A 17,076-nucleotide genomic window follows, 5' to 3' on the forward strand; every position below is an offset into this window, starting at 1 on the left:
AGGTATTTTCGAAAAAAATTAAATTATAAATTGGATCAGGGAATTTTTCCAAAAAGTTGTTATTCTTAAAATTAGATGAAATGGAAAATTTTCGAAAAGAATTAAAATTCTGGATTTAAACAGGTAATTTTCGAAAAGAATTAAAATTCCGGGTTTAAATAGGGAATTTTCAATTTTTAACCAATTCTGAGCTGGAATTAGAATTTTTAATTGCTTAAAATGATATAATTTTAAATATTTTTAAATATAGTGATGGATTCTTCAATTTAGGGCATTAAAAGGGACGGCTGAAAATCCTAAAAAATACAATTCCCGAATAATAAAACTCCCGAAAAATAAAAATATCGAATTGGAAAATTCTTGAAAATTAAAATTCGCGAATAATAAAATTTCCGATAAAAGAAGAATACCGAATTAAAAAATTCCCGCATAATAAAATTTCCGACATTTAATAATATTAACGAAATGGAAAATTCACGAATAGTGAAATACCCGGTAGAAATTTGACGAATTATAAAATATCCGAATTTAAACGATTACAATTTTCGGGAATTTTCCAATTCGGTATTTTTATTTTTCGGCAATTTTATTATTCGGGAATTTTATTTTTCGGGATTTTTCAGCCGTCCCCATCAAAAATTATAACGTGGATTTATATTCTTAGAACTGAATCTTTAAACTCTACAATTGATAAAAGTTCAAAATTTGTAATTTGGCAGTTTAACTGTATTTACTTTAGAATTGTGCAGTTGAAAAGTGTTAGTTGCATTTGAATACAAAATTGTTGAATGAAACAAATTTTATACTTCGATTTTCGAAGTTTAAAATTCAAGAGTTTCACAAATAAGTGTATTTATTAGATTACAGATTCATTTACTTCTTTGAAAATTTAATTACTTAGTTGAAAATTTAACTCATTTCAGAAAAAATTCTTTTTTTTTTATTGAAGATGCACAATTTTAATTGAAAATTTACCTATTCCATTTTTGGTTGAAAGTTTATTTTTATTTTTATTTATCAGTTAGGTTGAAAATGAAATTTCTTCAAAAAATCGATTTTTTAATATAAAATTATAAGTATTCCAGTTAAATATTTATTATTTTGGTTACTATTTTCTTTAAAAATAAATCTGGTCTAAAAATTATGCTTGACGGTTAAAAATTAATGTATTCTAGTTAAATATTTACCATTTTAGTTGAAAATTCATGTTTTAAGTAGGAAATAAAATTTGGTTAAAAGTTAAACCCTTTAAAAAAATTATTTCAACTTATTAAAAATTCATCTTTTCCGACAAGAATTAAATTATTTCATTTTCATTTCTAGTCAAAGATTTATTATTTTATTTGAAATTTAATTACTTTGAAAATGTAACTATTTTTTAAAGTTAGTTTCTTTAAAATGTAATTTCTTTAACTAGAAATTTAACTTATTGACTCAAATATTGAAAATGATTTTTTTTCTTTGGAAGTAAATCTGGTCGAAAATTTATTTTTGTCGGTTAAAAATTAATGTCTTCCAGTTAAATCTTTATTATATTAGTTGAAACATTTTTTCCACTAAGAATGACTATTTGTTTGAAAATTTTATTACTCAAGTTGAAGATTCACATCTTTGATTGAAAATTCATGAGTTCCGTTAAAAATGAATTTTTACTAACTAAAAATGTAATTATTCCATTTTTTGAATGAAAGTTGATTTTTTTTATTTCAAGATTCAACCTGTACGTTAAAAAATGCATTTTTTGTGTTCAAAAATTGTATTTTTTGTTAGAAAGTTAATCTTATTGTTAAAAATTCGAGTATTTCATTTAAATATTTATAATTTTTTTGAAAATTCATTTATTTTGCAATTATTTTTCTCTGATGTGCGACCGGGAATTGACTCGGAATTTGAAATCGTCCCCCGAATCACCACCCTCAACTATGATTCTTCATTTGTAAAAGTAGTCAACTATTCTTTTTTTAGTTGAAAATGAATCTGTTTTAATTGAAAATGCAAGTTTATGGTTCAAAATTCAGGTATTTAGTTGAAAACTCTTTTTTTTTTGTTTGTTGTATTTTATTATTTTGTTATTAAAAATTTCAATCTTTGATTAAAATATCAATTAATACATTTTTTGTGGGTTAATCCTTTTTGAATGAAGATTGAATTGCTTGGTTCAGAGTAACTTTTTTTAAACATTATTTTTTCGTTCTTTAAGTTGTATTTTTTGTGGTAGAAAATAAAATTTTTTACTGGATGGAAATATATATATATATATATTAAATATTTGTTGGAAAAATATTTTTCAGTTGAAAGTTTTGACTTTTTTGGTAGGAATTAATCTCCTTTTTTGAAAATTCATCTTTTTCATTAAAAATTCAACTGTTCCAATTAAAGATTGATTATTTCAAATGAAAATTCATCTTTTTCAGTTTAAAATTTAACTATTTGATTGAAATTTCTCTTTATAATTGGTTGAAAAATCGTTTTTGTGATAGAAAATTTATCTTTGTGGTGAAAAGTTTCAATATTCCAGTTGAATATTCATCAATTTAATTTAAAATAAAACTATTTTAGTTTGAAATTTATTAGTTTCGTAGAAAATTCAAATATTACGTTGAAAATTGGTATTTTTAATTTAAAAATTTAACTTTTTTGTTAAAAATTAATTTTTGTTTGAAAAATCGTCTTTTGTAGAAAATCAATCAACTTGTTTGAAAATTAATTTTCTTGCTTGAAAATTCAAGTATTGCAATTATTAAATGTTGATAATTTTATTCATTAATTCATTTTTTTGGTTCGGAAACAAAAGTTCTTGCTTAAAAGTTAAAATTTTTTTCAAATAAATTTGTTCTTTTGTGTGGAATAAATAATGTTTTTAACTGAAAATTTAACTATTCCATTTTTGGTCGAAATCTAATTTTTTTTTAGTTCAAAACTCAGCTAGTTATTTGAAAATTGATCTTTTTCACTGAATTTTTAGCATAAGTAGATAAAATAAACAATTGATTGAAATAATATTCAAATTCATATACTTTAGAGACGCCCTTTTTCAAGTTTAATCAATAGTTTTTTTAGATTTCAGAGTTGATCAGCAGAAAAACATTCTGAATTTCCTTGAATTATTTCAACATTTTTATCGAAAAAGTCGAATATTTCAACAAATTGCATGAATTATCAATGAAAAAAAAAAAATTTTAAGAAAGTAGTTACACCGATAAGTTTAATTTTCAAACGAAAAAAAATGATTTTTCAACAAAAAAGTTAATATCTGATATTTCACCCAAAAATATTAATTTTTAACAAAATACTTAAATCCTCAATTAAAGCAGATTAATATTGAAAAAAGTTGAATTTTTAACGAAAAAATTTATCTCTCGACCAAGAGACGAATTTTTACAAAATACATGATTTTTTCACGAAGTAGTGAAACTTTCAACCTAGATGATAGCTTTTCTACCAAAAATTCGAATTTTTAACAAATTCCGTTAATTTTCATTCAAAGAAATGAATTTTCGGTTAAAAAATATATATTTTCCAGCTAAAATGGAGCAGTTAATTTTTCAGTTAAAAAATTCAACTTTAACTAATAGAAAAACGAATTATTAACCAAATTGGTACATTTTTAACTAAAGAAATGATTTTTTAATTAAACTTACGAATCTCATACTAAAATTAGGCATCTATAACTAAAAAAATTAATTTTGAAGGAAAAAGTTCCACCGACAACTTGAATTTTCAACGAAAAATGAAATAGTTGATATTTCAACCAAAAAAGATTAAAATTTTAAATCATAAAATTTGATTTTGACCAAAAAAAAAATTAATTTCTAACAAAGAACATAAAGATACAAACAAATAGTTTATTTTTGAACGAAAAGGAATAATTTATCTAGCTCAGATAACATCCAAAAATTAATTATTCCATATTTATAAAATAATTTTTTGGGTTCAAAAATCACACTTTTGGTTGAACTCTTTTGTTGAAAATTTGTTGTTTTTTTTTGGTGGAGAATTAATTTTTTTAAACTAACAATGTGACCATTCCATTTGTTGTTGGAAATTGTTTTTTTTATTGATCTTTTTTGGTAAAATACATGCATTTTCTAATAAAAAAGATAGTTAAATATGCAACCAAATAAATTATTTTTTAACTAAATTGATGAATCTTCAACTGAAAAGATAAATTGTTAAGAAAGTAAACTTTGTTAAAAAATTTATTTACAATTAAATATAATTCAACTTTCGACATAATAGTTAAGTTTCGACCAAATTGTTGAATTTTCAAGACGAAAGTAATCTAGTCTGAATCTATATTGTCATGGCAACCGGTATACAAATAAAACAGTAGTCTGAAATTCATGGAAATATGCAAGCGCTGAAACTTCTTGTCTTAGGTCCTGTCGGGGTGAGATTGCATTTTGAAACAATTAAATTTCCAATATTTTGAAAATAATCTTTTTTTATCATTTTTAGAAATTCATGATTTGGAAAAATAGAAGAAACAGTTGGAAGTTTCATACATTTGTTGTATAGGAAGGGTTCTTAAGTTCGTTTATCGGGAAATGATCGGAAATTTTATGAAACCGGGAAATTACAGTGACTTAATTATTTTTTACCGTGAATTTTACAAATTTTTAGGAAAAAAATCTGTCCAAATTTGATTTCAAATGTTTTTAAAAATAATTATTTGAATTTTTATCTTGTTCAATTATTATATCATTCAGTTTAGAATGCGTAATTCGAAAATATTTCACTTTTAAAGATTTACATTTTAGAGTTTAATTTTTAAGCGTATATTTTAATTTAAAGATTTTATAAATGCAGTTTTAAAGATTAAAAAAATTAGAAGCGTTTGAAATCGAAGATTTTTGGCAAAAAACATTTTAGTTGATAAATTTTAAATCAATTTCTAAACCATTCAATTTGAAAATGTTTAATTATAAAAAAGAACAATTACTTAATATTTAAAAATATCAGACTCTTCAATTAGAATCAGTAATTAATGAATTAATTATTCAAAAAAACAAAAACTAAACTTCGAACGTTAGAATAACAAAAATTATTTTGTAATTTAAATTATTGAATTTCTATGCATATGTAACAATTGAACACCTATTATTCTTAAACAAAATTTGAGCAACTTAAAGAGATATTTAGAAGTTTAAAAAAAAATTCCAAATTAATTTAAAATTTGAAATTATTCCAAATAATTTAAATTTCGGTGCAAATAACCCACGATGTAATTTAAAAGAAATGTAGATTTTTTTAGATTTCGAACAAAAAATCTAGAATCGTTTTAAGGATTTTGAAAGGTTTCAGAAGAATAAAAAAAATTTCCTTAGAAAATTGAAAATGATTTTTTATTTTGAAAATTTTGTTTTAAGAGAATGTTTGAAAAGATTTACAAAATTAGAAAAATTAAAAGTGGAAGATTTGAAGGAAATTTTTTTAATTTAGTAGGATTTTAAAAAAATTCGTGGGAAAAATATTAGACACAATTTTAATCATTTAAAAAGATGTTTAGAAGTTATGAAAAAATTTAACAAATAATTTTAAATTTGAAAAAATGTAAAACAACATGTATATGTTTCAAAATTTTGAATTGAAATTTCAATACTTTAAAATTCAAGAATTCCACTTTGAGTGCTTTAATTTACAACTCACTTTTTATTACTTCAAATGGACAAATGTTTAGCTTTAGAGTTCGATATTTTAAATTTCCTTGACCTTTTTTTGTTTTAAAGGGGTTTAAGTTGCATTTAAATTTTTTTAATTTAGTATTTAAATATTGAATATTTTAAAAAAGTATAAATGAAAAAATTCCCAAATTGGAATATTTTTGAATAATAAAGTTCCCGACAGTTTATAATATTATCGAATTTGAAAATTCCCCAATATAAACAATTACTTTTTTTATTAATACAAAAATTCTAATTTAAATATAATATTAATTCTAATAATTTAATTAATTTTATCATCAAAAAAACTATTTTCTTAAATTCAGGAATCTTCTATTTTGGATATTTTATAATTAAATTTTCTGCAGGGAATTTTATAATTTTGGAATTTTATTAATATTTGTTTATACTATTTATTAGTTCAAGAGTAGAATAAAACATAATTTTTTCAGTCAAATTTCTCTGAATCTTTTGAGACATTACCCAAATAAAATAAAATTTTTAGTTTTTGTATTTCCATACAAATTACCTATTTTTGCAATAGGTTGGAAAAACTACGATATCAAATTTTCTCGCCGAAGCGACCGAAATTCCTTACGAATATGATCCAACACAAGGCGTACGAATATTAGAATTTGAGGCAAAAAATATCACCGTCAAAAATAAAGTTCACAAGGCTGATATTGAATTATGGGACTGTAGTGGTGACTCTAAGTAAATAAAAATAAATTATTAACTCTTTTCTGCCCAAAAACAAAACTCCTAGGTGAAAATAAGCAAAAACAAACAAATTTTAGGTTCAAAAATTGTTGGCCAGCAATGAAAAAAGATGTAAAAGGCGTTATATTTGTCCATGGTCCAAAATCACAAGATAAATCTCGTGAAATGGAACAGTTTTACGAATATTTCGTCAATCAAACCAAACTTGGACCTAAAAGTTGTCTTCTCTTGTACTATGACCCAGAAAATAGTTCTGAAATGCCGAAAAAATTGTGTAAGTTTATCGATATTATATTAATTAGGAAGTGTTATTAACAGAGCCCCCTATTTTAAGTAATTTTTAGAGATTTGAATTTTTTCGGGAATTTGAGTCATTATTGTTTCTTATAAATTACCAAATTAGATTAAATTTTAACCAAGCAGTAGAAATTTTAAGCCAAAAAGATTAATTGAAAAAATGTAATAGTTGATATTTCAACCGCGGAAATAATTTTCTTCTAAATTAAAAAAAAGACCAACTTTTCAACAAAATAGTTGATTCCTCAATCAAAATGGATTCATTTTTAACCACTAGTTGCATTTTTAACAAAAAAAATATGACATTTATACCAGAAGAAATGAATTTTCAAATTGAAAAAAAAAAGAATTTTCAAACGCGGAAGCCTTTTTCATTCCAAAAAGAAAAAAATGTCATCCAAAATATTGAATTTTTAACCAAACAAATTTATTTTAATTTAAAAAAATAATTTTTAATATAAAATTTTTTTCTACAAAACAGTTGAATTTTCTACAAAAAATTCAAATTTTTAACTCGAAAATGTGAGTTTTCATCAAAATAATTTAATTTCGTCTAAAAAAAATAAATTTTCAAACTAAAATGCAATAGTTAAATTTTTAGTTAAAAATTTATCTTTAACAAAAAAAAACGAATTATCATCAAAATTGGTAATTTTTTAACCTAAGAGATGATTTTTAGCTAATATCATGAATCTTCTATTAAAATTATGAATCTAAAACTATAAAAAAAAGTTTTAAAGAAATAAAGGGAATTTTCTATCTAAAAATATTACAACAAAATAAGATTTTAATTTAAAATAAGAAATATTTGAATTGGACAAAAATACAAATTTTTAACGAAATACTTGAATCCTTTAATTAAATAGATGAAATATATTAATTTTCAAACAAACAGTTACATTTTCAATCAAGAGGATTAATTTTCTACCAACAATTTGAATTTTTAACAAACTATGTGTATTTTTATACAAACAATTGAATAGCTAAAAAAGCTAAAAAGGTACATTAAAAAAAACTAGAATAATTAAATTTTCAGTTAAAAAGAATAATGATTAATCAAGAAAAAAACTAATTACCTTCGAAATAGTTAAATTTTGGAAAATTGTGAATCTATAGTGAAAAAAAAAATTTTGAAGAACGTAATTTCTTTAAAAGAAAGTATAATTTCTATCAAAATACTTGAATTTTCAGCTCAAAAAGATAAATAGTTAAATTTTTAACCAAATAAATGATTTCTTGATCTAAATTGATGAATTATCAACAAGAGTTGAATTTCTATTTATATAATATAGATTATATGATTAAATAAAGATTTCTATTCAATGAAGAAAAAAAAATGTTCTTCAAAATTGTGAATTTTCAAGCCGAAAATACAAGATCTCTCCAAATTAGTTGAATTTTTAAACAAAAATATTAATTTTCATAAAAAATAAATCTTCAGGAAAAAAATGGTGTACAAACCAGTTGAAGTTTCAACGAAATAGATAAATTTTACCTAAGAAAATTAATTAAAAAAAAAAAGAATTTTCATAAACGCAGTTCAATTTTCATAAATTTTTACCTGAAAAATAAATATTTGCATCAAAAAATGAACCATACAGAAATTAGTTCAACTTTCATCAAAATAGATTGATTTTCTATCTAAAAGGATAAATTTTCCACAAAAAAAAAAACAATTTTCAACAAAAACTGGAATAATTAAATTGTCAGTTAAAAAAATAATTTTTAACCAAAAAAGGAAAACGAATTTTCAAGAAAATAGTTCCATTTCAACCAAAGCGAGTTCAATTGAAAAAAGGTGAAATATTTTATTTAGATAAAAAACAGTTTTTCTTGTAAATAATTCAAAAGCTACTTTTCAACCACCAATCGCATTTTTAATTTAAAAAAATAACATTTCTACCAAAAGAGATAAATTTTCAAATAATAAAAAAAAAGAATTTTCAAACATGAAAGTCCTTTTCATATTGAATTTTTAACCAAACAGATTAATTTTAATTTAAAAAATAATTTTCAATACAAAATGTTTTTCTACAAAACCGTTGAATTTTTTACAAAACATTCAAATTTTCAACTCTAAAATGTGAGTTTTCATCGAAATAATTTAATTTCATTTTTAAAACATTTCAATTTAAAAAGCAATAGTTAAATTTTCAGTTAAAAATTCATTTTTAACCAAGAAAAAAAAGAATTATCAACAAAATTGATAATTTTCTAACCAAAGAAATGATTTTTAATAAAAATCATGAATCTTCTACCTAAAAAGATGATTTTCAACAAAAAATGTAATGTCTGATATTACAATAAAAGAAGATTTTAATTTGAAATAAGATATTTGAATAAAATATATATATATATATATTTAACGAAATACTTGAATCCTTTAATAAAACAGATAAAATACATTAATTTTCAAACAAACAGTTAAATTTTCAATCAAGAGAATTAATTTTCTAGAAAAAACTCGAATTTTTAACAAAATATGTGAATATTTATCCAAATAATGGAATTTTTAGCTAAAAAGATCAATTTTCAAACAAAACTCCAATCTTATTGGACAATTATAAATCTATAGTTAAATAAAAGTTTTTAAGAATGTAATTCCACCGATATAATGATTTTTCGACTTCGATTAGAGGATTAATTTTCTTTAAAAAGGTATGATTTTTTATAAAAATACGTATAATTTCAGCTCAAAATGAAAAATAATTAAATTTTCAACCAAGTAACTGATTTTTTTAACTAAACTGATGAGTTATCAACACGAATTGCATTTTTAACCACGAAAGATTTTTTATTCAATAAAGAAAAAAAATTTCATTGAAAATATTGCATTTTCAAGCCGAAGGCAAGATTTTGCCAAAATAGTTGAATTTTTAACGAAATAATTGATTTTTCAACCAAAAATACTAATTTTCATACAAAAAATATTCTTCCGTCCGTATATCTTTCTATCAAAAAATGAACCATTTAGAAAGTAGTTTAACTTTCATCAAAACAGATTAAGTTTCAACCAAAAAGGATGAAGACGGCTTTCAAGAAAAAATTTTTTTATCCACGTAGTTAAATTTTTAACCAAGAAGATTGGTTTTCTATTAAAAAACTGGAATAATTAAATCGTCAGTTAAAAAAACTAATTTTCAACCAAAATTTTCAAATAAAAAAAAAGAATTTTCAAACACGAAAGTCTTTTTCATTCCATAAAGAAAAAAAATTCATCTAAAATATTGAATTTTTAACCAAACAGATTAATTTTTATTTTAAAAATAATTTTCAATACAAAATTTTTATCTACAAAACAGTTGAATTTTCTACAACAAATTTAAATTTTTAACTCTAAAATGTGAGTATTCATCGAAATAATTTAATTTCGTTTTGAAAAAAATAAGTTTTCAACCTAAAAAGCAATAGTTAAATCTTCAATTTTTTATTAAAATACGTGAATTTTCAGCTAAAAAATATAAATAATAAAATTTCCAACCAAATAAATAATTTTTTAACCTAAATTGATAAATCCTCAACAAAAGTTCAATTTTCAAACACGAAAGATTGTTTATTCAATAAAAAAAATGTCATCCAAAATATTGAATTTTCGAGCCGAAAAGACAAGATTCCTACAAAATAATTGAATTTTTAACGAAATAATTAGATTTTGAACCAAAATTATTAATTTTCATTAAAAAAATAATCTTTAGTAAAAAAACTCTTGTACAAAAAAGTTGAAGTTTCAACAAAATAGATAAATTTTAACTAAGAAAATTAATTAAAAAAAAACGAATTTTCAACATCCATACTTGAATCCTCGACTAAAGTGGATATATTTTCAACCACACATTTGTAACCAGAGACTCAAATTTTCAACCATGAGGATTAGTTTTCTAAAAAAGAAGACAAGTTTTTAACAGAATAAATATTCAACCAAATAGATAAATTTTCAATAAAAAAGATCAATTTTGTAGAAAAACTGGAATAATTAAATTGCTAGTGACAAAAATTAATTTCGAACCAAAAAATTTATTTTTATTTTTACTTAAAAATATCAAAAAAGTTCCGAAAAAAGGCGAAATATTTTATTCAGATAAAAAACAGTTTTTTTCTAAATATTTCAAAAATTAAAAAATGTACAACTTATTTTATTAGGAAAAAAAGTTGCATAATTAAATTTGAAATTTAGAAAAGTAGTTAGAACATTAAAATTCCAATCTTTATGCTCAAGAGCTGCTCCAGTAAAATAATTTCATATCTTCTTTTTGTTGAAAATACATCTCCTTTGGTTGAGATTTGAACTATTTTATTATAATTTAGTTTTTTTGGTGTAAAAAATTATTTTTTTCAACTAATAATTCAACTATTCCATTTTTTATTAAAAATTTATCTTTTTGGTAGACAATTTCGCATATTGGTAAAAAATTAATATTTTATTTGCATAAAAACGCATCTATTTTGGTATGATATACATTTTTTTGGTTAAAAGTTTTAATTGTAAATCGAGATTTTTTTATTAACTTTTTTGGTAGAAAATTCATCTCATTGGTTGAAAATTGAATTATTTTGTTAAAAATTTGTACTTTTTTGTTTGAAAATAAATATTTTTTTAACAGAAAATGTAAGTATTCGATTTTTTATTAAAAATATATCTTCTTTTATCAGAATCATAACATATTTGGTTAAAAATTCACGTACTTTGTTGAAAATTCTTATTTTTCAGCAGCAATTTAATCTTTTTGGTTCGGAATAAGTTTTTTTGTGGTACAAAATTATTTTCTTTTTTGGCTGAAGATTAATAATTTTAGTTAGAAATTCATTTATTTGCTTGGAAATTGAATTGTTTTCTTAAAAATTCGTGTCTCTTCTTGTTGATTTTCTAATGAAAATTTATATTTTTTTTATTAGAAACTTCATATTTTTTGGTAAAAAATCATCTTCTTGGTCGAAATTTAATCTTTTTGGTTAAAAAATCCATTTTCTTTAATTTCAGGGTGGTCGCTTTAATCGAGGAAAAAAATTCCTGGCCATTTTCCGGTTGAAACTTTAAAATTTTAAACTTTAAAAATTTAAGCTTAAGTTCTTTTAATTAAACATTTTTGTATTCAAATGCTTACATCTATAAAACGAACTTATTTGATTAAAAAAATCGTATTTTTTGATAGTAAATTATTCTTCTTGTTTAAAAATTCATCTTTATTGTTAAAAATTTAACTACTAGACTTTAAAGTTAAAACGCTTGCTTAAAAATTAAAATAAAATTAAAAAAAAAAAATTTTTGTTAAATTTTGTGTTCAAATACTTACACCTATAAAACGAACTCTTGAATTTGATTAAAAATTCGTATTTTTTGGTAGCAAATTATTCTTTTTGTTTAAAAATTCATCTTTATTGTTAAAAATTAAAAAAATAGATTTTAAGGTTAAAATTCTTTCTTAAGAATTAAACAAATATTATTTTCTTTCTTAAATTAATTACATTTAAACTACAAAATTTAGAATTTTTAACTTTTATAAACTGTAGAGTCCAGAGATTCAGTTTTAGTTCCAAAAACATAAATCCACATTATCATTTTCAACGTTCTAAATCAAATAATTAAACAATAAATTAAAATTTTTTAAAATTATAGTATTTTATCCAATTTTCGGCCAAAAACCTTAAAACTTAGAAGAATAAATAATTTTTTCAATTGAAAAATTTTCATATTAGAAGTTGAATTATTTTTATTTTCAATTTTTATTTTTTTCAAATATATAATTATAATATAGTTCAAATTTCAATTAATTTCGAAAAATAAAAAATCATTTTAAATTGTCTTAGTAATATAAGAAAATGTTTTTATTTTTTTTTAATCCTTTCACAATTTTAAAAAAATTGTTCTACAAATAATAAGTGTTTAATTGTTATTTATACAAAAAAATTCAGAAAAATTGGATGAAAATTTTATTCACAATCTTTAATAAGTCAAAAACTAAATTTTTGGGTTGAGAATTCTCAAATTTTGTTAAAAATTCGGTTTTTTTCGAAAGAAAATAAATCTTTTTGTCAAAAATTAAAATTTTTGGTTAAGAATTTAACATTAAGGTTTTAAAGTTAAATTTTTTCTTAAAAATTAAAATATTTATTTCTTTTTAAAAAATTCAACTCTTTGGTTGAGAATTCTTGAATTTTATTGAAAATTCCTCTTTTTCGGTAGTACTTAATCTTTTTGTTTAAAAATTCACCTTTTTTATTTGAAAATTAAACTTTTTGGTAGAGAATTCTTGAATTTTGTTCAAAATTCCTTCTTTTTCAGTATAAAATTAAACTTTTTGTTAAAAATTGTATTTATCTTTTTTAGTTGAAACTTTTACTTTCTGGTTGAGAAATCTTGAATTTAATTAAAAATTCGTATTTTTTGGTAGTAAATTAATCTTTTTGTTTAAGAATTCACCTTTATTGTTAAGGATTCTTAAATTTTATTAAAAATCCATCTTTTTTTTGTAGTAAATCAATCTTTTTGTATGAAATATTTTTTTTTTATATTAAAATTGATTTTTTTGTGTAAAAATTCATCTTTTTTTAGTTAAAAATTCAACCGGAAAAGAACGACTTTTTAACAAAACTTTAGAATTCTCAACCAAATAGTTTAGTTTTCAACTAAAAAAGATTACTTTTTTACCGAAAAAAACAACAAAATTCAAGTATTCTGAAACAAAAAATTGAATTTTCAAACTAGAAAAGATTAATAAAATTTTAAACTAAAAGATTATTTATCTTTTAGTTTAAAATTTTATTAATCTTTTCTAGTTTGAACATTCAATTTTTTGTTTGAGAATACTTGAATTTTGTTGTTTTTTTCGGTTTTGTTTTTTTGTTAAAAAGTCGTTCTCTTTCGGTATAAAATTAATCTTTTTGTTAAAAATTTCATTTGTCTTTTTTAGTTGAAACTTCAAAAAGTTGAAGTTTCAATTAAAAAAGATCAATTTTCTTTGGTTGAGAATTCTTGAATTTTATTGAAAATTCGTCTTTTTTGGTAGTAAATCAATCTTTTTGTTTATTTTTTTTCTTTTTTAGTTTAAAATTAATCTTTTTGTTTAAAATGTTTTCTTTTTCTAGTTTGAAATTCAATTTTTTGGTTGAGAACTCCTGAATTTGATTAAAAATTCGTCTTTTATGGCAGTAAATTAATCTTTTTGTTGAACAATTATCCTCTTTTAGTTAAAATTTAAACTTTTTGGTTCAGAATTCTCGAATATTATTCATAATTAGTTTTTTTTTAAATAGAAAATTAATCTTTTTGTTCCAAATCTCATTCATCTTTTTTAGTTGAAAATTAAACTTTTTGATTGAGAATTCTCGAATTTGGTTAAAAATTCGTTTTTTTCGATAGAAAATAAACCTTTTTGTTAAAAATTCAAATTTTTGGTTAAGAATTTAACTAGATTTTCAAGTTCAACTTTTTTTTAATTGAAAAGAATTGTTTATGTCTTTTTAAAAAATTCAACTTTTTTGTTGAGAATTCTTGAATTTTATTAAAAATTCGTCTATTTTTATAGCGAATAAATCTTTTTGTTTGAAAATTTTTCTTTTTTAGTTTAAAATGCAACTTTATGATTGAAATTTTGTTGTTTTCTTGTTGAAAGTTAATCTAGTTTAGTTGAAAATTCAACCTTTGGGTTGAGAGTTCTTTCATTTCGTTGAAAATTCGTATTTTTGAACATAAAAATTAACTTCTTTATCAAAATTTTATATTTTCGATTTGATAATTCAAATGTTTTGTATAGAAAAATCGTTATTTTGCTTTGAACGTTCAATAATTTACTGAAAAAATAAACTATTTAGTAGAATTTTTTTAAAAATAATTTAAAATTATTTTTTTTTTAATTAAATGTTTAAATATTGCATTCTTTCTTATTTTAATTGTAAATTTATTAGCTTTGTTAAAAAATCATGTTTTTGCTGAAGGATTATGTTTTTAGTTGAAAATCCATCTTTTTGGTTGAAAGTTGATCTATTTTGTTTAAATTTTTTTTAATTTTAAGAAAAATGATAATTATTTTAAGAGACATATAGAAGATTTAAAACTTTTGAAATAATTAAAAATTTTAATATAATTCAACTAATTATTTTAAAAATTGTCCACCCTGAATTTACAATTTTCTGTTTTTATATTTCCTATTTCAAAGCAATAAATAATTATATTTTTTGTAGGGCCAAATTTTGCAAAGATGTCTCAAATAAGTTGCAACCTGGAAGAAGATGGAAACAAACTAAAAATTGATTTTCAAGCTTACATTAGCGCACTTCTCACAAAATTGCAAGAAACTACTGACCAAGAAGAAATAAACATTGTCAACAGTATTCTTACGTAATAAAAATTTATAAATATTCGTAAGATAAAAAATTTTCGTCTCTTTTTACCCTTGCCTTATAAATAAAAAATAAAAATTGAAGCTTTAAGGAATAATGAGCAATTTATTTACAAATATATTACATCCACAAGCTGAAAAATGGAAAATCTTATCATTAAAAAAATTAGATATTCTATTCTTTCTATAAATAAATTCCCTTTTTTGAAATGCGATATTATTCAACATTCTTCTCGTTGTTATATTTTATAAATTCGTTGCAGATCAGATATTTTAAAAGTTCGAATTCAGTATATAAATAATTTACAATAAACTTAAAAAAAAAAATATTTTTCACGTTTAGTTACATGATAGAGTCAATATTTTACTAAATTAATGTAAAAATAGTAATTTCCAATAGAAAATACAAAATAAAATCTTACAAAGTTACTAAAAAAAAGATATGTTGATAAAATTAATAGACAGATAGGTGAATATTAAAAAAAACCCCATTATCAATATAAAAAATGTTTCCCAAACCTTTTATTTATTAACTCTGAGACGTTTCATCGAGGTAGGCTTTCAGTTCATCCCATGCTTTTTGTACTTGTTTTTGAGTCACTTCATGACTCCATAAAGTGGAAACAACTACATTTGCTTCATTCACCTGCTGCACATTGCTGGGTTGAACAGTAATTCGTTGTCTTGCTTCATCTTCACTCAGCGAGTTTCGTTCCATTACACGCTTGATAGCCTGTGTAATTAATTAATTAGGATTTATTTTTTTTCATGGAATTTGCAAATTTGCAAAAACTTTCAGCTGAAGATTATTTTTTTTAATTGTAAATTTTATTATTTGCTTGAAAATTTATCAATTTTTTTTTAAAAGACATCCTTTTTGGTTGCAAATTCAACTGCTTTGTTAAAAATTCGTCCTTTTCGGTTCAAAATTCAACTACTTTAGTAAAATATTAACTATTGTTTTAAGTATATTAAACTTTTAGATTTTTCCCGATTTTTAGTTGAAAAATAAACTTTTTAGTTGAGAATTCTAGATATTTGTTCAAAATTCGTTCTTTTTTGGTATAAAATTAATCTTTTTGTTAGAAAATAAACTTTTTGTTTAAAAATAATATTTTTACTAAAAATGTTATTTACCTTTTTTAGTTGAAACTTCAACTTTTTCGTCAAAATATCTTGAATTTGATTAAAAATTCGTATTTTTTGTAGCCAATTATTCTTTTTCTTTGAAAATTCATCTTTATTGTTAAAAATTAAACAAATAGATTGTTAAATTAAATTGCTTTCATAGAAATAAAACAAATATATATTTTTCTTTCTTTATCAAATGTTCAACTTTTTGGTTGAGAATTCTTGAACTTGATTAAAAATTCGTCTTTTTTGGTAGCGAATCAATCTTTTTGTTCAAAAATTTTTCATTTTTAGTTTAAAATTAAACTTTTCTGTTGAGAATTTTCGATTTTTGTCCAAAATTAGTTGTTTTTTTTTAAATAGAAAAGTAATCTGTTTGTTAACAATTTTATTCAGAATCTTTCTTAGATGAAAATTCAACTTTTGGTTTGAGAATCCTTGAATTTTGTTAAAAATTCGCTTTTTTTTCTAGAAAATAAATCTTTTTTTAGTTGAAAATTAAACTTTTTGGTTGAGAATTCTCGAATTTGATTAAAAATTCATTTTTGTTAAAAATTCAAAATTTTGGTTAAGGATTTAACAACTAAGTTTTAAAGTTAAACTTTATCTTAAAAATTAAAAAATTGGTTTATTTATTTCTTAAAAATTCTACTCTTTGATTGAGAATTCTGGAATTTTATTGAAAATTCCTCCTTTTCGGTAGTACTTAATCTTTTTGCTTAAAAATTCCTTTTTAGTTGAAAATTAAACTTTTTGGTTGAGAATTCTTGAATTTTGTTCCAAATTCGTTCTTTTTCGGTATAAAATTAATCTTACAGTTTTATTTCTCTTTTTTAGTTGAAACTTTGACTTTTTGGTTGACAACTCTTGAATTTGATTAAAAATTTCTTTCTTTATCCAAAATTCAAATTTTTGGTTGAGGATTCTTG

At 21.4% G+C, this 17,076-nt stretch overlaps 2 protein-coding genes across 4 annotated transcripts in view; one reads left to right on the plus strand and one right to left on the minus strand.

Moving 5' to 3' along the window:
- The first annotated feature begins 4,349 nt into the window (after positions 1–4,349).
- On the plus strand, positions 4,350–15,051 carry LOC117178868 (intraflagellar transport protein 22 homolog). Its single transcript, XM_033370381.1, has 4 exons — positions 4,350–4,390; positions 6,208–6,377; positions 6,461–6,657; positions 14,859–15,051. The coding sequence occupies exons 1-4, from the start codon at positions 4,352–4,354 to the stop codon at positions 15,017–15,019; spliced, it is 567 nt and encodes a 188-aa protein (XP_033226272.1). The 5' UTR covers positions 4,350–4,351; the 3' UTR covers positions 15,020–15,051.
- Positions 15,052–15,356: 305 nt separating this feature from the next.
- Positions 15,357–17,076, minus strand: part of LOC117178878 (bifunctional coenzyme A synthase) — a 30,969-nt gene continuing 29,249 nt past the window's right edge. For all 3 annotated transcript variants that reach the window (XM_033370398.1, XM_033370397.1, XM_033370399.1), the window contains exon 5: positions 15,357–15,749. In XM_033370398.1, the coding sequence (XP_033226289.1) occupies positions 15,546–15,749 (204 nt within the window). In that variant the 3' untranslated portion in view covers positions 15,357–15,545. The remainder of the gene's footprint in view (positions 15,750–17,076) is intronic.

The sequence above is a fragment of the Belonocnema kinseyi genome, chromosome 8 (assembly GCF_010883055.1).
Source record: "Belonocnema kinseyi isolate 2016_QV_RU_SX_M_011 chromosome 8, B_treatae_v1, whole genome shotgun sequence".
In the NCBI taxonomy this organism is placed as follows: Eukaryota; Metazoa; Arthropoda; class Insecta; order Hymenoptera; family Cynipidae; genus Belonocnema; species Belonocnema kinseyi.

Coding starts and splice junctions, on each gene's coding strand:
- LOC117178868 (XM_033370381.1), top strand. CDS start 4,352: ATGCAAGCGCTGAAACTTCTTGTCTTAGGTCCTGTCGGG. Junction 4,391..6,207: donor TTGTCTTAGGTCCTGTCGGG/GTGAGATTGCAT, acceptor TTTTTGCAATAG/GTTGGAAAAACTACGATATC. Junction 6,658..14,858: donor TGAAATGCCGAAAAAATTGT/GTAAGTTTATCG, acceptor TATTTTTTGTAG/GGCCAAATTTTGCAAAGATG.